This window comes from Aspergillus bombycis (assembly GCF_001792695.1).
Source record: "Aspergillus bombycis strain NRRL26010 chromosome Unknown contig00049, whole genome shotgun sequence".
In the NCBI taxonomy this organism is placed as follows: Eukaryota; Fungi; Ascomycota; class Eurotiomycetes; order Eurotiales; family Aspergillaceae; genus Aspergillus; species Aspergillus bombycis.
In genome coordinates, this window is record NW_019170051.1 from 160,366 (window position 1) to 185,578 (window position 25,213).

Sequence of the window (25,213 nt, forward strand, 5' to 3'; positions counted from 1 at the left end):
AAATCCCAGCCCAAGCTGGGCTGGATTGATATTTCACCCCGCTTTATCTCCTTCATGGCGACCTCGTTAGTCACGCAGAACTTGTTCAGCTTTCCAACTTGTCCACTTCTGGATCTAAGTCTGGACTACTAGGGTTCACGTATGGCTCAAACCTAGGCAAGCCATACCTTCACCGTTAACCATTAAGGGGGCTGACACATCGCTCACTCGCCGAGACATGCGAGGGACCAGCTTAACCCAGGTCAAGGAGCCATCGCTATATTCTGGCCAAACTGAGAATCTAGAGATCGATAGAGTGACGCTCTATAGTCAGCAAACATAAGATCTTTGTAAATCCTCCTCGCCCCTGCGGCTCTTGTCAGTGGATTTCTTGAAACAGGAACCAACGCCTATTGCAGGGTATAGTTCAGACCTTTATATCGGAAAACAAGGTTTCGTATCTGGGATGGATACTGAAACAGATGTTAGCCGTGCCAATGACCTGTACATTACCATCAGCATCATGACCGTCGCAATAGTGGTCACCACGAGTATCCGAATTGTCGGCAAACTTATTTGTCGCCGGGCCTTGGGGCCCGAAGACTACCTCATCGTTCTCGGAACAGTAAGCCTGCCTCTAGTTCTATGCTCGATCATTTAGATAACCAAGAACCACCCTCCGGGGCTAGGCCCTCGATCTCATTGCCAATGCTTTTGACTATAAAGCTACAGCTAGCGGCTTCGGCCGACACACCCGCTTCCTCTCACCCCCTTCCCGTATCCAAGCCGTTAAGTACGCGCAGCTCGCCGTCGGTGTCGCAGCCTGGGCAATCTGGAGCATCAAGTTGTCTGTCTGTTTCTTTCTACTTACGCTTATCCGAGGTACAAAGCACCGCTACTTCCGGTGGGCAACGTACGCGCTCATGGTTCTCACAACGGCATTGACGCTCGTGGGCGTTGCATTATGGGCGACGCAGGCGAGGCCATTGGCTAAGCTGTGGGATCACAGGATCGAGGGGACAATCCTCAGTCCACACAGTTTCTTGGCTGTTATATATATATTCTATGGTAGCCCTACCTCATCGACCCCTTCCCTTTTCTGCTCTCCTCCTAGGCCCCGTTCCGGGATGAAGGGAGAAAATTAGGTAAACCTAGCTGAATGAATGAGGTATAGGGCTTGGTTGCTTCACGAATATCTTCTACGCTCTTTCCCCAGCATACTTTCTCTGGAATGTGCAGCTGGAATGGCGCAAGAAGGCGCCTGTGCTGGCTATTATGGGTTGTGGAATCATGTACGTTACAACCATTACCTTGCTCCTATTCCCCTACCGTAACCCCAAACCCCAATCAGGTATAGATATCCATATTTACAGCACCCATAGCGTAACAATAGTTGGCTTCCTCAACATCGCATTCGCACGCGACTTCCTAAACCGCGCCGATAGCACCTGGGCGCTGACGAATGAGTTTATCTGCGATATCATCGAGCGCAATATCTCTGCTTTTGTTGCCAATCTCCCTGCTCTATGGCAGTTAGCGAGAAGATTGAGAGGCCGGTCATCTCGAACGAAGACAGGGGAACACCCTACTAGCAGTGAAAGCAGTCGTTTTGGTCGGTTCGAGTTCGGTCGGAATAGGTATAATAGTAGGCTGGATTCTGAAGAGAGGAATACTCACCCTTTGCGGGAGATATCCCGGTGAGGCGTGGGTGGAGACCGTGGGTAAAATTTGCTGAAACGGGAGTTCCTGTGGAGTCAGTGAAAGATGGTTGATGGTGTTAGGATGGTCAGATTGTGTGTGCCATATACCTCTATCTTACTTTAATATACATAACCGAATCATCGTCTCAGAGGACACAATTTCATAAAGTCAAGAGACGAAAATATACTCCGTCTTACGCAAATAAAATATACGACATGAAACTTGACCCTGTTTTAACCCCCCAAGTCACGCACCCCCGACCAACCTCAGAACTCCTTCCCAAATTAAGGCCCTAACCACCGCCGCCACATACCAAACCCACTGCGAAGCCCCATAATGACCCCTCACAAAATCATCCAGAAAATATCTCTCAAGCTCTCTTTCTCTTGTTACATAATCACTCCCATCCACCGGATCCGCAGGTAGAGTCACGGAACGAATATCCTCTGATCGCAGACGGGGTAGTCCCGGATGCGGATATACAGCACCAAGGTTCCCTCTCAGCGGACGCACAGCAGCTAGAACCCAGTCGAGGAGGTACTGAAGCGTGGTAATGAGAAATGGCGCTGGCCTATTCTGATCGCGGATATATCTGTTCTCGTAGGATCTCTCGGCACGGGCTATAAATCCGACAAGCTCCTTTTCACTCCTGGGTTCATCTGTAGGGACAGAAATAGGAGTGACCAGACAGGCTTGAGCCGTACAATTCTCTACCACAGGATCTAGACATGCGCTCATAAGTACACCCGCCATGGAGCGATGACCTAGGAGAATTGTATAGAATCGTGGAGTGAGAACCGTAAGCACGATTGTTGGTGCTAAGGGCGTCTCAGCTGCGGTGGGTGTTGAGAAGTCAACATAGTTATTGTGCGAATGGGTTGGGGATTGGAGATGGATACGAAAAGCATCTGGTGCTGAGAGGAGGATTTGTTGTATGTATGCGGATAGAATACGGGAGAAGTAGCTGTTGTTTTGATTTTATGGAGAGGTTAGTTCTGAACGTGTGCTTTGAAGAGGCTCTCTGTTCTGGGGTGGCTCGCATTCATACCTTTCAGGGCTGGTAGCTCGACGGGGGATAGTATCGATGCGAGGCTCGGGGCGATACCAGATGTGTAGTTTGCGCCGATGGGCTAGGAGGATGGCCTCAAAAACGATCCGAGGGTCTGTAGCGGGGCTTAGTTGGTCACGACAGGCCGAGCAGCGATAAATTGGATAGGATAGAACGGGGAGTTTACATGTTAACAGACCTACCAAGCACCAGGGAAAGAGTAGACGTATTGCCTGGTATGCCGTGGTTGAAAATGGGTCAATTGGTCTCTTGTCTGTCCATAGCCGGGTTACCATCTTTGGACGGCTCTTAGATGAAAGGAGCGTGGCAGTGATATGAATTATTCCATTTTGCGAAGTCGGTGCTTGGCTCGGATCTCGCGCAGAGAGGGAATATTTCCCTTTTCGCGAGTTGAACGGAGAGACATGAAAGTCTTTTGGCCAGGTATACCTGAATCTGGAACTATGATACCCGGATTCTCGACTGTTGTCCGTTGCAGGTAGGAAGTATAACCGCCGTTCGTCAAACGTGTTATTAACCTCCACGATCATCGCTCGTAGTCGGGAATCATTCGAGTAGAGGAACCAGAAGGATGCCGGGCAGAACTTGTAGTTCCAGACCCTTGGAGATGTGACAAGATAGACTGTAGGGTACGAGGCTGGGTTTTCGCCCTGAAGGAGAGAAAAGAGGTCAATAGGGATGGAAAAGCGATAGCAGAGAACACACTTGCGATAGTAAGAATTCATCCAGTTTCTCGCTGATCGTGAGCTGTGTACTGTGCCGTCCAAGGTGGTCTTGACCATTGACTTGGAGCCAACCTCGTCGCCACCATGTGCTCGCATCGACCGATAGGAGCCAGTTCGACGGGCAACGTCTTATCGGGATGCCGACCATGAGAAACGGGTACAAGAAATCATGTCTCTTCGGGAACAGGCGCCTATGAGAAATCCGGCCCCTTAGTATCAAGGGTTTCTGTATGGTGAACGTATTCTGCTCCTTGGCTTGAGGGCCATTTCGGAGGGATAGGCTACATAGGCTCCGTAAAAGGACCAGGAATAGACCGGCAGTGATAAATAAAACAATGCTGCCCTGTATTGGGCGCAATCCTAAGGCCATCATAAAAGTTCACGCGTTTCAGAGTGCCCCGATAATCTTAAAGCTGAGATATGAACAGGCGTTGATCTAGCAGCTGCGTTACACAGAAACCCCCGCTGCTAGTTTGATGGAGGAGCTTGTTACTTGTCACTTTCCCTTCTCCTAATTGAACTTTCCTCTCCACAAGGATCATCCTTCTAAGACAAAGAATTTAATCATTGTCTCAGTATGTCACCAGAGAGTACGGACCAGCGACACTTGGAGGCCATTGATCATTCAACCACGGAGGCAGACTCTCCCTCTTCACCGGTTACATCACCTCCCCTGACGAGGCGACAGTGGATGCAAGTTTTGAATGCCTTTGTAGTATTCCTAAACACATGGTTGGTTGCCCCGTGGGAACAGATTGTATCCCTTCCTTGTCAGCCTCACTGAATGGCCTAACAACCTTACCAGGGGCCTTCTTCTTGCATTTGGAGTCTTCCAAACATACTGGGAACAGGTGCAGTTCCCGGACAGATCCAGCTCTGAGATATCTTGGATTTCAACCGTCAGCGGCTTCCTCCTGTTATTTAGCGGCATCATAACTGGCCCTCTGTTCGATTACGGCTATTTCCGGTCGTTGGTCGTGGCGGGCAGTCTGTTAGAGGTTTTCGGGTTAATGATGATCAGCTTTCGACGAAATACTACCAAGTCTTTCTTTCTCAGGGTATCTGCATTGGTCTGGGCGGGGGCATGCTCTACGTTCCCAGTATTACTGCTGCTGCCGCGAGCTTACAAGAGTTTCGCCGCGCCAAATTTATAGGGCTCATTGCATCCGCCACCGGCATAGGTATGTTGCCTTCCTATCGGGTTTCTGAAAATAATCTCAGATTCTAGTTGCAATGAACAGGCGGCGTGATCTACCCGATCATGTTCCGCCAACTCGTGTCCAGCGTAGGATTCCCCTGGGCAGTCCGCAGCATTGCCTTTGTAGTTTTCGCCACCTATCTCCCATCCTGGGCTGTTTTACCCTACAAGACTGCCCAGAACACTGCCATACGACAATGGTTCGATCCATCAGCCCTCGCCGAGCCTCCATTCGTCCTGGCCATTATCTCCGCCTTTTTTGCCGGCGTCGCATACTACCTCCCACTAATCTACCTCCCTTTGTTCGCCGAAACTACCATCCTAACCCTTCACAACACAGATCTACCCTTCTACCTCCTCTCTATCGTGAATGGAGCGTCTGTCCTTGGCCGTCTCCTCGCCGGCCTCCTCGCCGTGAGAATTGGATCATTCGAAACATGCACTGCAGGGCTAGCCGCCAGCGCCAGTCTGCTCTTCTGCTGGGTCGCAGTGAGTTCAAAGGTGGGTGTTATCGTCTGGTCTGTCTTCTGGGGCTTCATATCCAGCATCATTGTATCGATGCCCGGGGCCATGCTTCCGTTGCTTTGTGCGTCGTTTTCGGTGTTGGGGACGAGGACGGGGATGTACTGGGCTAGCGTTGGGCTGGGGGTCTTGGTTGGTGGGCCTATCGGGGGGGCATTGGTGGGCAATATGACAGACAAGTCAGACTGGCTGCCTCTGCAGATCTTCGCGGCTTGTTGCATGGCCCTTGGGGCGGTTTTTCTTGTTTATCCGCTTGTACATGTCCGGAGACAGAGGGTTATATAGCAGTGGCCAGTGAAGAAGTAGCGATAAATCACTCCTCAGAATTGTATTAGAGGCGGTAAGAAAGAGCTTCCTGGCCCTCAGAACAGCTAGTTCCCGTCCATGGGCCCTCAATCAAGGTTTCTATGCTTATTATTATCAATTTGAAAGCATTCACCACAACTTGATCAACTCCAGTATGACCTCGGGTTAAAGGGGATTCGATGGTAATCTAGCATGGTTTAAAGACGAAATGGTACGTATTTGACCTATTGTAAATAGCATTTAGAATGGAGAAGGTTAGCTCAAAACAAGTTTAAAGTAGAATGCGCTAAAAGAAGAGTATACACGTATTACAAGATGCTATCGAGTCGAGGTATAGCTAGCTGCCATCGGTAATCAAAATTGCATTATCACAGAAACTAAAGGAGCTTGGACAAAGATTTCAATTGTTTCCGAACCCTGTGTAAATTTTATCGGCGAAAGATATATGTATTCTCGCGAAAAGAAACTGCAGGAATCAACTGAATCACTGATCTAGGACCAGAAGCTATCAGCACGGGAATTTGTATTGGCCGTGCCTTTGTATAGCGGTGATATACATTTTTTACTGCTCATTTAGAGGCGTCTTGAATCGTGATGTTGTATATCCTTGTTGAAACTTGAAGGTCAGGGTTAGCTCTATAAGCTTTATACAGACCAATCACATGACCCTGTACTATATCTCAATCCGAAGATTCCCCACTCGTTATCAAAACGCTTATCAATTTCCATCTTTTCCACTTTGTGGCACTTATTCCATGACGTTAGCTGGTCTTCTATGAGTAGTAACAATCGTTCACCAGTTCAACCCACCAGTAGAACCCGTCTGGGGCGTCATAAAGCTTGGTGTGTAGATTTCCCACTCAACTATCCTACAGTATACGGATTTCAGGGCGTGGGACACTGTACTGATAAATCTTTAGTGACCGGTGTCGGACTCGTCATATACGATGTAAGCTACCGTGTATAGTAGCTCAAGTCACGAGGACTAACAAGATAAAGGCAAAGGAGGCTCCGGTGGTAATTCTTGCCATGGTTGCCGGCGGGCAAATAAGCCATGCACAAGCCACAAGGATGGCATGTTCCGCTTTGTTGAGTACACCTCGGTAGAGAACGATTCGGAGGATTATCAAGCCCAGCCCAGCCTTCCGGCAAGCGACATTACGTTTATCAGCGAGAACAACGCGGACTTTGGCAGTAATGGTCAATCCAACAACAGGCCAGCGGACCATAGCGACTATCAGCAGTCGTTCCAAAATTCTCCTTCACAGGTGTCCACATCTGCACCGACATCATATCCCGTCGGGTCTCAATCTGCCCTTTCGCCCTTAAAAAGCGAGTATGAGGCGTCTCTTTTCAAATACTTTATGACATCCCTCTCTCCTTGGGTAGGTATTCCCTGGCTTCATCGTAACTCTAGAGCATGGCTAACCGAACTCTCCTGCGACTTTACGTAGTTTGACTACTGCGACCCGAACCGGCATTTTTATACATACATCGCCAGCTCTGCCTCGAGTAATCCTATCCTTTTGTATGCTGTTCTAACAGTGGCTGCTAGACATCAGCGCTCGCATTCAGAGCGCGAGCGATTGATTGCGGATGAATATCAGCAATACTGTCTTGAATCATTGATATCCGCCCTTGATGACTCTGAGAAGACATTAGATGAGTCACTTTTTGCATCGGCAGTAATTCTTCGTCTCTCTGAAGAAATGACAGGTGTGTGGAACCTTGTGCTGAAATCCTGCACTTACAAAGAACATGTATTAAGTCGTCACATGCAGAGCCTTCTCCCAGGGAAATCGTAGACTCCCACACCCTATCTGCCCATATCCTTGTTCGAATTAAAGAAGGAAATATCTGCACATCAAGCTTCACAGATGCCGCCTTGATCGTGGTCTTGCGACAGGAGATCTTCGTCGCTAACTTGACACAACGACCGGTGGGGTCTTTCACCGACCACTGCAATATCGATACGTCACTGGGTCCGACTTCTGAAGCAATGTGGACGTACCGGATCATCGCCCACGCGGCCAAGATAACCGACTTTGCGTATGGGGACGTCATGTTCAGGACTAAGGATCGCTGGAACGATCTTATTCAGTACGTCCAGGACTGGGAAGACAACAGGCCGAATTCCTTTCTGCCGATTTATACCGAAGCAGAAAATCTGACGTCTAGTTGCTTCCCTAAGATCTGGTATTGTAACGACTGCCACGTCGCGGCGCGTCTGTATTTGGAACTATGCCGCATCCTCCTCTTGGCGTCCGATCCAGATGCCACAGCACTTAGAATTGGGCGATTCCGTCGTATGCAAGAGAACGATGACAAGATACGGGAGTGCGTTCGAGTCATATGTGGAGTTGCCCTCACAAATCCTGAGTTCCATACTACCCGATCTACTGCGGGCTTAGCGATCGGGTTATGCGGCGAACTATTCCATGATCCGAGGGAGACGAAGGTTCTCTTGGATCTGTTATCAGCTGCAGAATTCCATCTCGGGTGGCCTTGTTTAAAATTGAAAGAAGATTTGCGGAGGTTTTGGAGGCTACCCGTGGTTGAATCCTAACATTTGCTGTGAATAAAATGCGAGATCTCGGTGCTAATGTTCTATCGCCCTAGCTCATGTCTTTATAGATGACTGAACATGTAGGTTTCAATTAACACTAGATAAGGGATACTATGAAACTTTCCTCGAGACTTGTCTCAGTTGTTATCTCGACCAACTACGGCGCATCTCCGCTCGTTTTCTAGCTCTCCAGCCTTAATTTCTGCCCGTTCTCCCAGTGAACTAGCACATAAATGACTCTAACGGTATCGTTGTTAAAACTAGGGACAAAATCGCCAGCTACCCTCTACATACTGTTGACGATGCCGCCACTCGTCTAGTTGAGGTAGTCGATACCGCAGTCGATATTGAGGTCGGGGTTATAGATACTTGGTCCTCTGCTCTAGGCTCTCTGCGTCTTCCTTGACGGCGTAGCATTTGTTCAGGTCCAGAGTGGTCGTTTATTGTGTGCTTCTCCATCGCTATAGAATTCACAAGATGCCTTTAGGAACAACCCAGTAGAATTTGGCTCAAGCTCGGGATTAAGACATTTGACGGAGGCCTGGCCATTTTCGTTACGGACAGCCACAATGGTCGAGATGAGGAGAAGAATGCGGAGGAGGATTGTAGGTGTTTCTAAGGTGGGTGTTTAAGTAGTAAACGTAGTAAGTAAGATATCCCCTATCGATGATGTGTATATACATACAGTTGAACGCTTCTGGTCGGGCTATTTATCTCTTTCCTTGGCCTATTCGCCATGACGGGACCTGAGACTTTCGTGCTGAGTGTCTTAAGGTATTTTAGCAGTTCTCTTTATCCGTATCTCGAATACAAACCTGCTTCTTTCAAACTGTGACAGTGGTCAAATTTCTGAGACATGATATTCCTTCGGAGGGTTTGTCTGGTGAGACTGGTAGTGTCACTCGGGAGATACAAAGCGATCTTGTCTCGGATGGCCTTGTCTGAAATTAAAAAAAATGTCTGAGAAGCCTTTGAATTCTACACGTAGTTGAATCCTCAGAGCATTCTGAGATGCCTGCTTTTCTGTTTAATAGATCGCTATTGGTTATAAGCGGCTATGATGCGACACTCCCTGTTCCACGTCCTTACGCCTTGAGGAATAACACAACATCTCTTACTGATTCCAAATACAGCTCTTTCGAGAAATAATCATTTCCTTAGCACCAACAACTTTCTGTGACCACACTGACGCAATTATTATGACTGTATGCGGGGGGCTACACTACGCTTACCTATCTAGAGAGGTTCTACATTACCAGAATGCTCGAAACAGCTCAACACCCCGTTGCGGATAGTCACAACCTTGGCTATGACTTTATTAGAGCCAGTTCCATTGTATCCATTTATAGCAAGGCTAGTACTTACCCAAATCCGCGGTTTTTCTTTGGGACCTAACATTATGCCACCCGTTTCTACACCCGTCACATGTGATAAAACGTGGCATTTGATTCTGCATCTAATATTCGACTATGAATAGATTAACTAGCCTCAGCCATACAGCAGTCCATCTAGCAAAGCGCTTAGTAGTGCGATACATTATCTCGAACATACGTAGGCCAGTATTATAGCGATCATAACCAGTGCTAGACAGCTCATATTTGATTAAACCATTTGTCTTCAATAAGATCCTTCGCAGTTAACCTATCCCTTGGATCGAGTTTCATTATCTTTAAGATAAACTCCTTGTCCCGTTTTGAGATCTTATTCTCGCTATTGAGTGAAAAAGATCTTATATCCTTGGGTGGCACTTTGTATATGACCCTAATGGCCCTGGCCCCTCTAAGATCAAAAATCTATCCTAAATTTGAAAAGTTTACGGAAATTAAATTAATCTATGTATCTGTATCTTTTGAATATATAAGTAAAAGATTCAAATCCAGATATGTCGGGTCTCTTAAGCTTATTGATAACCAAGTCTAGTCTATAGAGCCAAACTTAAGACTTAAAAGGTAGCTCCTATAATTGATCCTCAATATCAACTATAGAACACGCCCGTAGTCTGTAGACTTTGTGCTGCTGCCGATGATTGGTAAAGTCTGCCTACCATTTACACCGCAGAAGCAACAGGGCGCTTGAATGGCCAAAGCAGCCACTTGTTCAGAGGAGCGCTTGTCAGGGGCATTGTTCGATCTTGAGCACACTCTTGTCAGTTTCGTGTGTCCCTATCACACTCGTTAAATACTGCATACTGTGTCTGAGCTTGGGTTTGAAGCGCTAGACTGACTGGCTTTCGCGTATCTTGTGATGATCTGTATTGTTATTGTTAAAGCCAGTGTTTTTGTATAGTAGCTCTAAGAGCATGTGTACTTCGCTATTTGCTAAGGGCTTTAGGTCTGAATGCCTTGGGTCCGGACGATTCTTTATCTGAAGCTGACGCATTGGCGCTCACGATCTGCGCCAAAAACTCTAAGCTCGTTCTTACACATTGGCTGTTCAAAAATACCTATAGCATGGCCCGTTGTCTGTTCTACTCACACTGCAGGTGTCAAAATTCTGGAGCTATTCCAATGCTTGAGTCCTGGCCTGTTAGTGTAAATAACAAGTGATTAATGTTTTCTTGTGATTCTGAGCAGATGGTAAGACTGATATTGTCGCTCTACCAAATCCAAACCTTTATATTATACTTACTAGCACTATACTTCGTGCTATTGCCTTGAAGTTGTCAAGCCACCATTTGATCTTGCCGGCTGAGCTTCTACTACGTAGTTCAATGGTGGGCGCTGTGCTTCAAATGTATCCTGTGATTCCTCGATCGTAGTCTCCATCTGTTCGCGGCTGCTTTTATTGTATTTGTTGCTTGAATTGATTCTCAACTAGAGATAGAGTTGAAACTTGACCGGCAAAAAAAGTTTCGATATCTTTTGAATTCATTATGATATCCATTCGACGTCGTTCTGCCTTGAATATTGCTCCGTATTGTCCACAGACTGCAACCGATGTAGTTTTCACTGTACCTGTAGTCTCGCACACAGATGGGTCAGGTTTCGTACCTTTGTCTCCCCCTCAAAGAATTGGTCTCCACCTTGTATACAGGGCTATTCAACAGCGTCCCGGGGATCAACGAGGTCTCCATGATACTCCTCGACGCCCTCTTTATCTTATTAGTGCACGGGCGCAGGCAGCGTGCCATGGCCCTCGTCAGTAGCTTGTTCTGGATTCACCACTGCGGTAGGGTCAAGGTCTGCCAAGAGAAAGATGATGTGGGGAATCTGAGAGAAGCAGTTTTCCTTGAAACCACTTAGACGCAAACCTTGTTTAGGAATCGGATTTATGTCTAGGCTGATTCAGGTGCACGTGCAGCCGTATGCTGCTGATCATGGTCCTCATTCTCAGTCTCATCCGTATCCTCCCAGTCCTCATCGTCTCCTGTTTCCATCGTCTCCAGCTCATCGTCCAAGTCATCAAATTCGTTACCCAGCATACTAACCAACTGCAGCAGGCCAGTTTGTGTTGGCGAGTGCCAAGCCTCTGGTGCCGAGGAGCCCACGGCTGTTGTGCTTTGGGCTGTATCGGCGGAAGACTTGTCGTTAGAAAGGTCCGGGGCTAAGCTGACGATGCGGATGGCTTTAGTCGGGAAGAGGCGGGTGTGACCTTCCTGTTCTTGTGGAGCCGCATCGCCTGGGAGGGGTTGGCGCCAACCAAGTGTCTGCAGGTCTTGATATTAACTTTCTTGTTTCCATCTTCGTATTGGCCATTGTAGTGGAACATACAGTGTAAGTGGTCATTATTGCATCGTCATACAATGCCATGAAACTAACCGGCACAGCGAGCTGGGGCGCGGAGCTAGTGAGAAGTGAATATGAAGCGCGAGCGGGACAATCGATGTCTTGAATTCTATTATCATCGTCAAGTGCCACGACATAAATCCGGTCTTCGATCTCGAACATCAGGCGGTGGTTGCGCACAGATAGCCAGCCACCCAGATCAAAGCCTGACCCATCCGACTCGCATTCAATTAGGTAGCTGTGCGCAGCGAGACGACCTGGGCCGTGCAGAGCTTTACGCCAGTCGGCACAAACGAAGACACGGCCAGCGCGTGAGAAGCCGACGAAAACGTTGCCGTGCAACATGCCCGCTCCCCACTCATCTTCACCATGCCTAACATGTCCAGGGTCACTGGGCGGTGGGAGGGGGCCTTTAGCAATCTTGAGCGGCATCAGGCTATCTTTGCGAGGTGCTCCGAGAGGAAATGTTCGATTTGGCGGAAAATGTCGCATTGCTCCCGCCAGGGCCGCGCTCGCCGAGATAGAACTAACAGGCGGTGGGCGGATATGATACTTGTCGGTACAATGCGACGGCTGCAAAGCACCCAAAAACGCACCAGACATTTTGTCGTAGGCATGATAGCCTCCCGGCCCCATGGAGTAAATCACGGCATCTTTGCTTTGGTCTAAATGGCCTATAGCGCCATGCTCAATCTCAACATGCGTGGTCAACTTGGGAGGTCTTTGCATCATGTCATACACAAAACCCTGTCCCTGGCTAGACACTACACAGAGTGTCCAGTAAGACAACTGAAAGCCTCTTGTTTGACAATCGTGATTCAAGACCGCGATACGCCGGAACTCTCCATGTGCTGCGCCTTCCAGCCCCGCCTGCCAGACCTCAACAGCATCCCCTTCACGATCAAAGACAGCCATCCCGTCCTGATACTCCAGGTGCGCGTATGGACGAACCGCATCCTCATCACTATCTAACGTGGAAGGAAGACGCCACAGAATCTGGCCCGTGTCCATATCAGTGACATTTAATCCACCCGCATGGGATGTGGAAACGAAGAACCGACGCTTGAAGTCCGGCCGAAATCGCCAGACAGGGTCGTTGCCGATTTGCACCACTGACTCCCGGCAAACCGGTTGGGACTCAGCCCAGTTACGGGCGAGCAGCGTCTGGCGCTTACAAAGATCCTTCCATGACGCTATGTCATCGAATAGTTTTGTGAAGCTGGTATTGTCCGAAAGAAATGAGAAATCACGGGCCCCTCCAGGCGGTTGGACGGTTTTGGAATCGGAGGTGTAGATGGCTTCTTGGTGCGTGACGTCGATAAATTCGTGCCAAGCCTTGGAGACTGCGGTAAGAGATGCGAGGGCGGAGACTGGGGTGAACTCCAAGATACGTAGAACTATCTCAGGAGGTAAGACGGCAAGAGGGTCCGCCACGGGGGAAATGGCTGTCATTCTTTAAAAGGCACTGGTTTTTCGTTGAATTATGAAGTTGAAAGAGTGGGGGAAGATGCTACTGTATGAGAATACTGCCATTCCTCACCGCCCTATCAGATTATCAAACAAGCTGCTTACTGGATGAACTATTATGGGAAACTTTTGGCTGATTGAATCCAACGAGAATGAGCTAGTGCCCCGAGCACACAATCAAATTGGAGATGTAGGCAGTCTTTTTCTCATATCCCTTTCTATGCCGGAGCAGCTCAAAAACAGCCGCACAATCATTTCGCTCAGCCCATTCTATAGGGTTCCGAGGGATGGGTCGCTTATATAACCGTTCATGGTTCATCAAGAAGAGAGGCACTAGGTAAAGCCCTTCTTGTCTTGCCCTACTTTCAACGATGGAATAATCATCATCCTGACAGTCAGGATCCGCACCGTAATCCAACAAAAGCTCCACAGCATCCGTATGACAATACTCAGCGGCCCAGCTTAAAGGAGTTCGACCATACATGTCTTTCTGGTCCGGGTCAATACCAGTCTTCAGTAAAATTGCAATAATATCAGTATGGCCATACAATGCTGCCATTGAGAGAGGTGTATAGCCATTCCTGTCTTTAGTAGTCGTGTCGAAACCGCTGTCTATGAGGGCCTGAACTACTTCAGTGCTTCCACCATTTACCGCTGCTGACATCGGTGTGTGACCAAGGGGGCTCCATATAGTATATTGCAGATCAGGCTCTTTAGTCCGTGGACAATATTCTAGCAGCTTGCGCAGGGTTTCAGCGTTTCTCGTTGCTGTTGCTTGCCATAATGCCCCGGCGGTGTTCTTCTTGTAAAGTGCCGAATTGGAAATAGAGTAGAAATTCCGGCATACTTGGCTGAAATAATTGAGTGCTGATTTGGAGAAATATCCCTGGATATGCAGAAGGATCTCGACGGGGAGATCAACTAGCGTTGCCATTAGCTGTGTTGGGGGTTTACTTTACTGAGCAGGATATAGCGAAATGTCAGGTGCTTAGATCAACACTTGACGAATACTAATTTAGACCAGTAAAATATATTGAACGTTCTCATGGCATAGGGACACTCCCTCAATATATACCACGGTCCGCATAGCAGCCAATTTAATTGTTAAGAACAAGTTTTGGTCGTTGTGTGGCCATCCCTTTGTAGATTATAACGCATGGTGGCCCATGACATGTGAGATATAATGAAGCATTCGATGCGAGATTCTGCCTTTCTCGTCCTATCAGGGGGAAGGGGGTCTGACACATAGAAAGGGTACATGAGGCTTGTAAATGATAGATTAATATACATTTATTCCAATGTAGATAATATGGACATGTAAGTTAAGAATGTGTTTCTTGGCTGCCAAGTACGCTTTCTCAGCAGAAGTTCTAGTATACTGGCAGGTTACCTTGGCCATGTTCTAGTTTCAGCAACCAAGTCCCGTTATTACAAAATGCTGTATTTAGGGCGTAATGCTTGGAGTTATTGGTTGGTTCCATCTCCATTATTTCTAGTGCTACATCATTTTCAGTGCCTCGAGCATCATCGAATGTCTCGGATCATATTTTATTCCATATTTTCATTATACCAATTGCCGGTTATGAAACCGCACTTCCTTTATTAAGAGTCTCGTCTGTTTGTTACCAATGCTGAAATAAAACACTCACCCTTTATGTGGTACTTAACCCATATTATCTCATTATATAAAAAGGAATGATATACTCTTTATGAGCTGCATGCGTCTTCACCAATGGAGAATTCAAAGTGTAACATAACCCTATCAGAATATAATGGCCTTTCGATTCAGATTTCGAAACCCAAGAAAAGATGCTCAGGGAAAGTTAAATGATCTTGAACCTACGGCAGTATCTATATCCATAGTCCGAGAGAACATAAATAGCTTGACTATAACCAATTTACGGACACTGAAATATTCTCAAAATCTACTCCTACTCTAGTGTCCTTACTTGACAACCATGTATTGGATTTCGGTGGTCATTTATCTTTCTTGTCAGCTTTGGCTGCCACCCAACCTGATGTCAAAATGGTCAAATTTACTGTCAACTACAAATCATGGCATATGGGCCAATCACTGGGTATAAATGCTGTGTCCTATTAGTAGTATCTCGGCAACATGTCCAGACTGGAATGGTGATGGCAAGGACAGTTCTTTGGACTTGAATCAATGTTATGCCTACAATGAAAAGGGTCAACTCCAGTTCAAGGAGGAGTCTATACACTGTTTTTGTTTGGAATTAATTGCAAAAAGGGGAGAAGAAACCCTCACTAACATTCTGGTAATAGTGGGGCTGCATTCAAAATATGTGTCGAATATAAATTGGAAAAGGACCTAAAAGACGGTCCATTTCATACTTGTGACTGCAAGAATAGCGGGTTTTTGATGTCTGTGTGGGGTTATACTCACCCAGCGAACATAACCTTGGGTATGTGATTTCTTCATACCTGACATTATCGACGTCAAGTGCTTACTTCGAGATGTATAGACTCCAATACTTTCAACAGGAATGGTCAATTGGTCTGCAAATCTTCTGTGCATGATGATTGATTTGCTGCAGGATCTTTGTCTCTCCTCTCAGCCATTTTAGGTCACCCAGCCAGTTGTTATCTTTCTTCTGTCCGGTATCTGTTTATGTATCTCGGTTTTCTTTCCTTTTTCTTTGCTATATAGGATTAAAGGCGAAAATAAGATTGGGTACAGTATATCTATGTTATAAGGTTCACTTCTCAGACGAATGGCGTTTTGAATTATAGCCCACCAGAACATATGCAAAGTAGAAATCTGAAATTCACGAAATATATAAACTGAAATCTCACTTACTATCCTCCACCTAAATAATGAGGAAGCAAGTGTACTTCTATTTAGTCTATCAACCCCTGCAAAATAAATTTCTTATTATAGATGTTATGATTTATTCAACTATATTCAAAAGAATAGCTTTGTCTTAATATGATTACATAAAAGTGTATAGTTGAGCACCCATACCTCAATTGGGCATGTACCCATGATGCCAGGAGTCCTATGAGCATGAGATCTCTGCATCACAGTGGGAAATGATGCTGAACCTCGAATAGCGGGTCATGCATCCATCCGTGACCCGTCAACTATCGCTTGAGCTTGGCAAGGAGCTGTGAAGGAATGTCTACCCCTTACAAGCATGTAGACATGATGGGCATGTATGAATGAATGTGTCCTAGATCAGAATGTCTTGGGGCTAATTTGATACACTCATTCAACTGGTAACTGTAGCTACCCATGTGTTTGGGGACAAAAGAAAACCTGAAAGTTCCCTATTGTTGTCAGATTGAGCTATGTTTGGTCCCTGTGAGATTGATAGACCATGACAACTGCCGAATTTGTCAAGTGAGATGGCCAAGACACAGGTTTGGATTACTAGATGGTCATCTAGATTGGGCTGGGGTTGATGGCTAACAGCCAGGTCTCAGTCCAAAACGGCAGGGCTGTCAGATTAAATTAAAGACTCAGCCACTAGGGTTGGCATTGATGATACGAAAACGAAGTACCTAGAATTCCCTAGCTATTCTAATTTTACTCGAGAGAAGGGACCTTCCATGGGTCTTGTCAATAGTGCATTTCCTGAACGCGTATTTTTATTGCCCAATTGAGTTTGATCTTCTTGAGATTTGTGGGGAAAGGAAGGAGACGCAAAAAAGAGGAAGCCTGGTGAAATACCTTTCTTACGGGGTGGGACAAGGCTGAAAAAACTGTGGCTGTTGCCTGCAAGAGGTCCTTTTTCCCACATGCAAAATTAATGGGCAACGGAGGTGGGCCAATCCGCTGTCCCAAATCCGATCCGAGCACAGCCACGGGGTCAACTAAACTCTATCGGAGGGGCCAGACTGAACTTACGTTACCCAGTGCCCACCTTCTCTTGCCCTCCTCTGGTTTGCTCTTGGCCTGGTGTTTCATGCCATTATCTTTTATATTTGTCCACGCCTGAGGCTGACTCAAGTCTTGTGTTCAGTTGATTTTTTTTTCTCCATTCTCTGTCTTTCTAGTATCCTCACAGTGGAAGTCAACTTCCTCTTTATACTTACAGCGAACGTTCGAGTAGGTATAGCACCGTTTGTTTACTCCAGTCTCCCCCCGCCCCCTAATCAAGCAGACAGTCTTTTCTGTTCAACAGCTCATCTAAGGATCTGTGTCGCTGGCACCATCTCTTTAACTTTCTCTTGTCGCAGTATCACCCCCTCACTGACTGTGATATCTTTCTCCAGCCTATACCTGAACGATAATTATAATAACCTGTCTTCTCGACTCCTTAACCACGATTTTCTCTCCGCCCCGCCAATCCCCCCTCGCGTGCGGGGTCTCATCGGCGTCAAGCCTACTGCCTTAGCTCGCCGCACATTTAATTTTTTGTGACTCAAGGTCGTCATTACAATTCAGACACAATGAGTTGTGAGTTTCTTCGTTTTCTCATCGCTTCCGTGCCCCCTCTTGCCAATTGAGCGGAGTGGAAATGCTCCTATTTCTTGTTCATTGCCCCGCCCTTGTTGAAGCCTGTTTCTTTTACCTACACCAACTGGTGGCGTGCTTCATGCTTTCCCAAGTTTTCGAAATGCTCTCGTCAACTGTCGCGATAGCTCTGTGGAGCAATGGCGCAAGCCTTTGGCTATTGTTCATCTCCTCGTGGTTACATGGTCTGAGCATACTACATCGCCTGGTTTTTGGCTCACCCCCTGGACTACCGACCTTGGTTATTTGGCGTTTTGAAAGTATTGTGGCAAATGCGCTGACTATTGTTTTGCTCTATAGTCACTAATATGCTCAACAAGCTCTCGGGACAGCCCGAGAGTTATGAGAAAAAGTACGGCCTTTCCCTTGTGTTTATCGATTCGTTGACATGCCATTGGACAGTTAGTAACGAGTGAGAGCTTTTTCTAGACAACTATACAAGTTTGGGAGAACACTTGGTGCTGGAACGTACGGTATTGTCCGTGAGGCAGACTGCAGTCGTGGAAAAGTCGCTGTTAAAATCATCCTGAAGAAAAATGTCCGGGGCAACGAGCAGATGGTTTACGATGAGTTGGAGATGTTGCAAGCCCTTGATCATCCGAACATCGTCCATTTTGTCGATTGGTTCGAATCTAAGGTGCGTGCCTTTCACCGCGCTATGCCAGTGTCTATAGTTTAACGGTGGTAAAGGACAAATTCTACATTGTCACCCAACTAGCCACCGGTGGTGAGCTGTTCGATAGAATTTGCGACTACGGAAAATTTACAGAGAAGGATGCATCTCAAACCATTCGGCAAGTGCTAGACGCAGTCAATTATCTGCATGAACGGAATATTGTCCACCGAGGTTCGTTTTGCACCTTCAACCTTCTCGCCTTGTATGATACTGTGTTATGCGCTAACTCTGAGTCTGAATTGCTTAGACTTAAAACCAGAAAACTTGCTTTACCTCACCCGTGATCCATCCTCGCCTTTGGTTCTAGCCGACTTTGGCATTGCCAAGATGTTGGACAGTCCCAGTGAAGTATTGACTAGCATGGCTGGATCATTTGGATATGCCGCACCCGAAGTTATGCTCAAACAAGGCCACGGCAAGGCCGTCGATATGTGGTCTCTGGGTGTCATCACATACACCCTACTGTGTGGCTATTCACCCTTCCGGTCCGAGAGCCTGTCCGATCTGATTGAAGAGTGCCGTAGTGGACGCATTATTTTCCATGAACGCTACTGGCGAGATGTCTCAAAAGATGCCAAGGATTTCATCCTTACGATGCTCCAGCCGGATCCATCAAAGCGTGTCACATCCGAGGAAGCCCTCAAGCATCCCTGGTTGAAGGGCGAATCTGCCAGTGACCGTGACTTGCTGCCTGAAATCCGCGCCTACATTGCCAAGTCTCGCCTCAGGAGAGGTATTGAGATCATCAAACTGGCCAACCGCATCGAGGCACTCAAGATGCACGAAGAGGATGAGGATGACATCCCTAGCCCTGCTGACATGGCAGCTTCTGCTGAGGAGCCTAGCAAATCTGGATCTGCCCCAGCCGAGCCGTCAGCTAATGGTGAAGCTGAGGCTGGCACAACGAAGAAGCGGAGTTTGAGCAAGGTTGCACGCGGAGCTATCTTCCGCGAGGTTGTTCTTGCCAAGGTTCGTGAGCAGAAGGACACCGAAGAGCGTGAGAGACTCGAGCGTGAGGCTCGAGAGAAAAATACTCATGCTTGATTTCTATTATGCTATGGCGTTCAAAGTGAGAGCTCATTCATCCTTCCCTGGCCAGTTTCGAGGTCAAGACACATCATCTGAGTTGCTTTGTGAATATTATCTTCATGATTCCCCGTCCATAATCCGAATGGTGTATACAGTAACTGTGTTGTTATTCTTGAGAGCTTTCGGTACTCGTTCTTCAAAATCACTTGTCTTTTGGCTCGACTGTCTCTTTTTGCCTTCGTTTCCATACCATCAACAGCTTTTTCTTCTTCCGTTATTCAAACATTAAATATACTAGTCCTTGTCCACGTAGTCTTTTAGAGAATGACCTTATCAGGTGGATAAGCATCACGTGCCAGGCCACCATTCGACCACTCGGTGCGTGAGCCAATCAGATGATGTGTGTCGGGGAAGTGAGCCCCAGGCAGGTGATCGACTGGGGGGTGTACTAGTATAAAGGTACGTCCGGCGGTCGTTGAATCACTGATATGCCTTCGGCCGGCTTGCTGCTTTTCTTCTTCTTCTCCGAGCAATAGTACTTACGCCTCTACGACTTTTGAACCTCTCCTGTGTTTGCCCACCTCCTCATTCCTCCCCTTCAACCTTCCTCACGTCGCTGCAACATTTCCGAGGCGGTGGATCGCCCCACGTTAAGAGTCAGACGTCATACATCTTTGCGGCTCAAAGATTCTGCTACCTATGGGAGTAACTAGTGTGCGAAGAGAAAAAGTCTGGTCAAAAACCTATTCCGCAGTACTGGGAACAAGATACCAACGATCTAAAAAGCATCTCTCTCACCATGTTTGCGGGCAAGCGCTTGAGCAAGGTAATTGTACCCATCGTTGAATCAGTATTTCGCAGACTAACTTGGCGCAATAATAGGAGCTCCTCAAGGTACCTACGTCCCCTTCTATCCCTCACGCCCCAATTTTGTCTACCGCTTTGCAAGACAAGTTACGACCCCAGTCAACAGCAGCGTCACGTCTTTGCTATATACTGTCATGCCCAGTGTCAATTATGCACAGAAGAATTAACTGTGGTAATTGATTTAGATGAAGGAACATCTGCCACCCGGTATATCAATAGCTAAATCGGAGAATCTGGAAGAGTGGCAGATGGATATCCGAGTCCTGGACGACAATCCGCTTTATCAGAATCAGATCTATCGGCTCAAGTTTACGTTCTCGTCCAAGTACCCAATAGGTACGTTTGATTTTGCACCCTGGTGTTACATTATCTTGTATTACTCTTTATATTTTAGTTTTCAATTTTTTCCCCCTTTGCTTTTTGTTACATTGATCATACTAAGCAACACTCCATCGCACAGAGCCGCCGGAAGTCCAGTTCATCGAGCTGCCTAACGCATCTGAGACCCCTCGTCCGATCCCGATCCACCCGCACATATACAGCAACGGAATCATATGCCTAGACCTACTAAGCTCTGCAGGTTGGTCACCTGTACAAACAGTTGAGAGCGTCTGCATGAGCATTCAAAGCATGCTGACCGCAAACACGCGCGACGAACGACCTCCAGGCGACAGTGACTTCGTCTCGTACAACCGACGCCGGCCCCGTGACATCAACTTCTTCTACGACGACGACAACGTATAACTGTGTACGATGGTACTGTCAAAGGTGGCTCGCTGTCAAGATTGAACACCATGCTTTTGTTTCCCAAACGATAGTAAACATTTCAGCCTGCTCTTACATGTCCTAGGACCAATCTACCCTCCTCCGACAGCTGGTCTTCCACAATCACCCAAGCTTATCCAGAGGACTGCCGATTGCTGATCTAGTACACATTCAAACTTATGCATTCGGTCGTTAGTTGGTTGATATTTCCATTCTCAAGTTGCATTTGCATAGGCGCATGTTTTATGGGCGTTTTGGGAGTGGGCTAGTAGTTAACTTGGATCAACATATATTATCAATTACATATTTTATTCGCATAGTTCCATTTTTGTAATGATATTCGTTGTCCTACTTTTCCTACTTTTTCATTGTTCAGTGTATCGCTAGAAAACGGATAACCATCGATATCGATGTATATATATATCTTGCAACTACCGAAATATATCTTCTGTTCCCCTACGTAACACTGACCAGTAAATAGTATAACCATCACTTTTATTAAGTAATAAGTAATATGCTAGGCACGTTACACATACAATTCTAAAAACCTACAATTATAAAACCCACATTTAGTTAACACATGATATTGTAACTTGAAATTCGGTCACTATACACAGGGTAGATGATGGGAAGAAAAGAGATAGAGATTGGGATTCAGGTAGAGTCGACAAACAAAGGAAACAGACAACGCCATTAAAAAACGGAATTGGTACAGCGAGGTGGTGATGATGATGATCCAACAGCACCACTGCGATGAGATTGAGCACGGAGAAAAACCAAGAGGTAGATGGAAGGTTATTTTTTAAAAGAGCTTTATCTTTGCTTCTTTTCTATTCTTTGGAAGAATCAAGTTAAAGTCGGTTTACAGAAGCTTTGGAGATTCCTCTTGTTTTTATTTGTCTACCGGTCGACTTCACCGAACACCAGATCCATTGTACCTGGATTTGAAGATTAGCAGAACGTTCGACCAGGTTGTGGGCGTTTTAGAGTTATGGGGACTTACCAATAATGGCGACAGCATCTGCCAGCAAGTGACCGCGAGCGATCTGATCGAAACCACCCAAGTGGGCAAAACCAGGAGCACGGATCTTGCAACGGTAGGGTCTCTCGCTGCCATCACTGACCAGGAAAACACCCATCTCACCCTTGGGGGCCTCAATGGCAGAGTAGGTCTCACCCGGGGGAACGGCGTAACCCTTGCTGAAGAGGAGGAAGTGGTGGATGAGGGCCTCCATGTTCTCCTTCATAGCTGCACGAGGGGGTGGCGAGAGCTTGTAGTCCTCGACCTTGACAGGGCCAGCGGGCATCTGGTTCAAGCACTGGTGTATGATACGGAGGGATTGGCGGAACTCCTCCATACGGCAGAGATAGCGATCGTAGCAGTCACCGTTGACACCGACGGGAACGTCGAATTCAACCTGGTCGTAAGCGTCATATGGCTGGGACTTGCGGATATCCCATGGCACACCAGAGCCACGAAGCATGACACCAGTGAAGCTCATGTTCAGTGCATCAGCGGCGCTGACAACACCAACGCCCTGGGTTCTGGCCTTCCAGATACGGTTATCGGTGAGCAGCTCCTCGGTCTCGTCAATACGGTCACCGAACTGGGTAGCCCACTGGTAGATATCGTCGAGAAGGCCGAGGGGGATATCCTGGGACACACCGCCGGGGCGGACGTAGGCGGCGTGGAGACGGGCACCGGAGACACGCTCGTAGAATTCCTAAGCGAGGGATTGACCATCAGCTACTTTGTCTAATGTGCTTGTGGTGAAATTAATGTTGCTTACCATGAGCTTTTCACGCTCCTCGAAACCCCACAGGAACGGCGTAAGAGCACCAACGTCCATAGCGTGAGAAAGAACGGACATGAGGTGGTTCAGAATACGGGTCAACTCTCCGAACAATGTCCGGATATACTTGGCTCTCTCAGGGATTTCAATGTTCAGCAACTTCTCGACAGCCAGGGAGTAGCACTGTTCATTCGTCATCATGGAGACATAGTCCAATCGGTCGAAGTAAGGCAGAGCCTGCATGTAGGTCTTGTATTCGATCAACTTCTCGGTACCACGATGAAGCAATCCGACGTGAGGATCCGCGCGGACAATCTCTTCACCATTGATCTCCAGAATCAGTCGAAGCACACCGTGAGCAGCAGGATGCTGAGGGCCGAAGTTGACTGTGTAGTGACGGATTTTGCGGCCGACCCCTTCGCTCTCGGATTCGAGACCAGCGGCAACATCGGGTTCTTGGGGACCTTCCTTGTTAGCCAGACTTGTGAAGGTGGGATCAGTGGGAATAAGTCTGGTAGCCTGGTAGCTGGTCGGCTCCGCTTGCCGACGAGGAAGCGACGTCGCTATCGAGCGGGATCTGGGGATGGCGTTGTATTTGGTGAAGTTGGAGGGGCGGAGACAAAGCCTTTTGGGCGCACCGCCCGCCAGGCGAGTAAAGGAAGCAGCCATTCGGAAGAGAGAGGAGAAGGACGAGGAGGAATTGGAGGTTGTCGGTCCTCAGTCCGGACGCAATTGATGGAGGGACTCTGCGGAGTGGTCTACACGGGTTGATGCTTGGAGGTTGCGCTGAATTACAATTTGGACGGTCACGTGAGGAGGAGCTTATGGTCATCAGGCCGTCTCTGGTTGGTCTTCAGTTCCGTCTTATTCTGCACCCACGCTAGCTCACACTGCAAGGGAAATCGGTAAATCACGGGCCGCCCTTCCACCGAGTTGTCTGCCATTCCGGGTGCAGTATAGTGAGGCGTACTCTCCGCCTTCGACCTGCAGACATACTGCCGGTTTTCTAAAGAACTTTTTTCCCTTTTTCTCTCCATATCGTCAACGACTTGATACCCGCAAATTACTCACCCACCATGGCGCCTCTCGTTCCTTCACAGGCGGAGCTTGATCGCCGGAGGGTAATATATCCTATCAGCACCTATTCGCGTTTGCTTACTATGCTAATTATTTCCTAGCTCGTCGATATCAATCTGGAAACAGTCTCCAACATCCCCTCCACAGACTTCCCAGGTCACTGGCCGGGTGAGTCGCATGAGTGGAATTTGGAGAAATTTAGAAATGTACAGTCCTGGCTTCTCCCTTGCATTCTATGCACTTACCTGCCTCTATGTTCTGCGTGTGCTTACATTATTTTGCTCCACAGGAGTTCAATGTTGAGTTCCATCGCAATGAAAGATTCGAATCTTCCTTCTCTCTCATCGGCGTCGACGCTTCGATCGCAAATGCCTTCCGCCGTATTGTCATGGCTGAAGTGCCCAGCGTAGCCATCGAGTTCGTCTTCGTTCACAACAACACCTCCGTTATCCAGGATGAAGTGCTTGCACAGCGATTGGGTCTGATTCCACTGAAGGGCTCCGTGGATGGTATAAACTGGATGCGCTGGTTCAAGAAGGCTACCGAGGATGAACCCGAGGGCAGTGATCCTTCCGATTACAATACCATCGTCTTGCGACTGGATATCGAATGTACCGAGAACCCTAACGCCAACTCCTCGGAGAATGACCCCCGAAAGCTATACAAGAATGCGCATGTTTACGCCAGAGACATTACCTTCCACCCTGTCGGACGTCAGGAGCAATTCTTCACTGGCGAGGATGCCATCCAGCCGGTCAACCCAGACATCCTGATCGCTAAGCTTCGCCCGGGTCAGAAGATCGACCTGGAAATGCACTGTATCAAGGGTATCGGAGCCGACCATGCTAAGTTCTCGCCTGTTGCTACCGCCTCGTACCGCTTGCTTCCCGACATCCAGATTTTGCGCCCCATTGTTGGAGAAGATGCTAAGAAGTTCGCCAAGTGCTTCCCTAGGGGTGTGATTGGTTTGGAGCCTGTTACCCGGGAAGAGGCCGCGAAGCAGGGGAGCGGATACGAGGGCCACGAAGGCGAGACGAAGGCTGTTGTTCGCGACGCCTTCAAGGATACTGTTAGCAGGGAATGTCTCAGACATGAGGAGTTCCAGGGCAAGGTGAAGCTCGGTCGCGTCCGCGACCATTTCATCTTCAACATCGAGAGCACAGGCCAATTCGATAGCGATGTCCTTTTCTTAGAAAGCGTGAAGGTCCTGAAGCTCAAATGCGCCAGATGGAAGCGGGGATTGGCAGATCTTATGCGATGAACGTGCT

General features: G+C 47.7%; 8 protein-coding genes across 8 annotated transcripts; 4 read left to right on the forward strand and 4 right to left on the reverse strand.

Annotated features, from left to right (window-relative positions):
- Nucleotides 1–1,926: 1,926 nt before the first annotated feature.
- ABOM_006126 (uncharacterized protein) lies at nt 1,927–3,570 on the reverse strand (the record flags this gene model as incomplete). Its single annotated transcript, XM_022533255.1, has 3 exons — nt 1,927–2,644; nt 2,729–2,843; nt 2,928–3,570. The coding sequence occupies 3 exons, from the start codon at nt 3,568–3,570 to the stop codon at nt 1,927–1,929; spliced, it is 1,476 nt and encodes a 491-aa protein (XP_022388604.1).
- A 481-nt stretch (nt 3,571–4,051) lies between these two features.
- ABOM_006127 (uncharacterized protein) lies at nt 4,052–8,066 on the forward strand (the record flags this gene model as incomplete). The annotated part of the gene is made up of 8 exons (XM_022533256.1): nt 4,052–4,206; nt 4,280–4,472; nt 4,532–4,655; nt 4,716–5,373; nt 6,421–6,449; nt 6,500–6,885; nt 6,955–7,216; nt 7,282–8,066. 8 exons carry the CDS (start codon nt 4,052–4,054, stop codon nt 8,064–8,066), a joined length of 2,592 nt encoding a protein of 863 aa, XP_022388605.1.
- A 3,274-nt stretch (nt 8,067–11,340) lies between these two features.
- Nucleotides 11,341–13,243, reverse strand: ABOM_006128 (F-box protein; the record flags this gene model as incomplete). The annotated part of the gene is made up of 2 exons (XM_022533257.1): nt 11,341–11,712; nt 11,777–13,243. The coding sequence occupies 2 exons, from the start codon at nt 13,241–13,243 to the stop codon at nt 11,341–11,343; spliced, it is 1,839 nt and encodes a 612-aa protein (XP_022388609.1).
- A 172-nt stretch (nt 13,244–13,415) lies between these two features.
- On the reverse strand, nt 13,416–14,192 carry ABOM_006129 (ankyrin repeat domain; the record flags this gene model as incomplete). The annotated part of the gene is made up of 1 exon (XM_022533258.1): nt 13,416–14,192. One exon carries the CDS (start codon nt 14,190–14,192, stop codon nt 13,416–13,418), a length of 777 nt encoding a protein of 258 aa, XP_022388610.1.
- A 3,848-nt stretch (nt 14,193–18,040) lies between these two features.
- Nucleotides 18,041–19,458, forward strand: ABOM_006130 (serine/threonine-protein kinase; the record flags this gene model as incomplete). Its single annotated transcript, XM_022533259.1, has 4 exons — nt 18,041–18,090; nt 18,168–18,375; nt 18,429–18,585; nt 18,662–19,458. Coding segments are annotated over 4 exons (1,212 nt in total), but the record flags the coding sequence as incomplete, so codon positions are not given.
- Nucleotides 19,459–20,242: 784 nt separating this feature from the next.
- ABOM_006131 (ubiquitin-conjugating enzyme E2) lies at nt 20,243–21,054 on the forward strand (the record flags this gene model as incomplete). The annotated part of the gene is made up of 3 exons (XM_022533260.1): nt 20,243–20,269; nt 20,496–20,646; nt 20,771–21,054. 3 exons carry the CDS (start codon nt 20,243–20,245, stop codon nt 21,052–21,054), a joined length of 462 nt encoding a protein of 153 aa, XP_022388596.1.
- Nucleotides 21,055–21,975: 921 nt separating this feature from the next.
- On the reverse strand, nt 21,976–23,537 carry ABOM_006132 (NADH-quinone oxidoreductase subunit D; the record flags this gene model as incomplete). The annotated part of the gene is made up of 3 exons (XM_022533261.1): nt 21,976–22,013; nt 22,079–22,799; nt 22,866–23,537. The coding sequence occupies 3 exons, from the start codon at nt 23,535–23,537 to the stop codon at nt 21,976–21,978; spliced, it is 1,431 nt and encodes a 476-aa protein (XP_022388598.1).
- Nucleotides 23,538–23,944: 407 nt separating this feature from the next.
- ABOM_006133 (DNA-directed RNA polymerase core subunit RPC40) lies at nt 23,945–25,206 on the forward strand (the record flags this gene model as incomplete). The annotated part of the gene is made up of 3 exons (XM_022533262.1): nt 23,945–23,989; nt 24,047–24,151; nt 24,235–25,206. 3 exons carry the CDS (start codon nt 23,945–23,947, stop codon nt 25,204–25,206), a joined length of 1,122 nt encoding a protein of 373 aa, XP_022388637.1.
- Nucleotides 25,207–25,213: the final 7 nt, after the last annotated feature.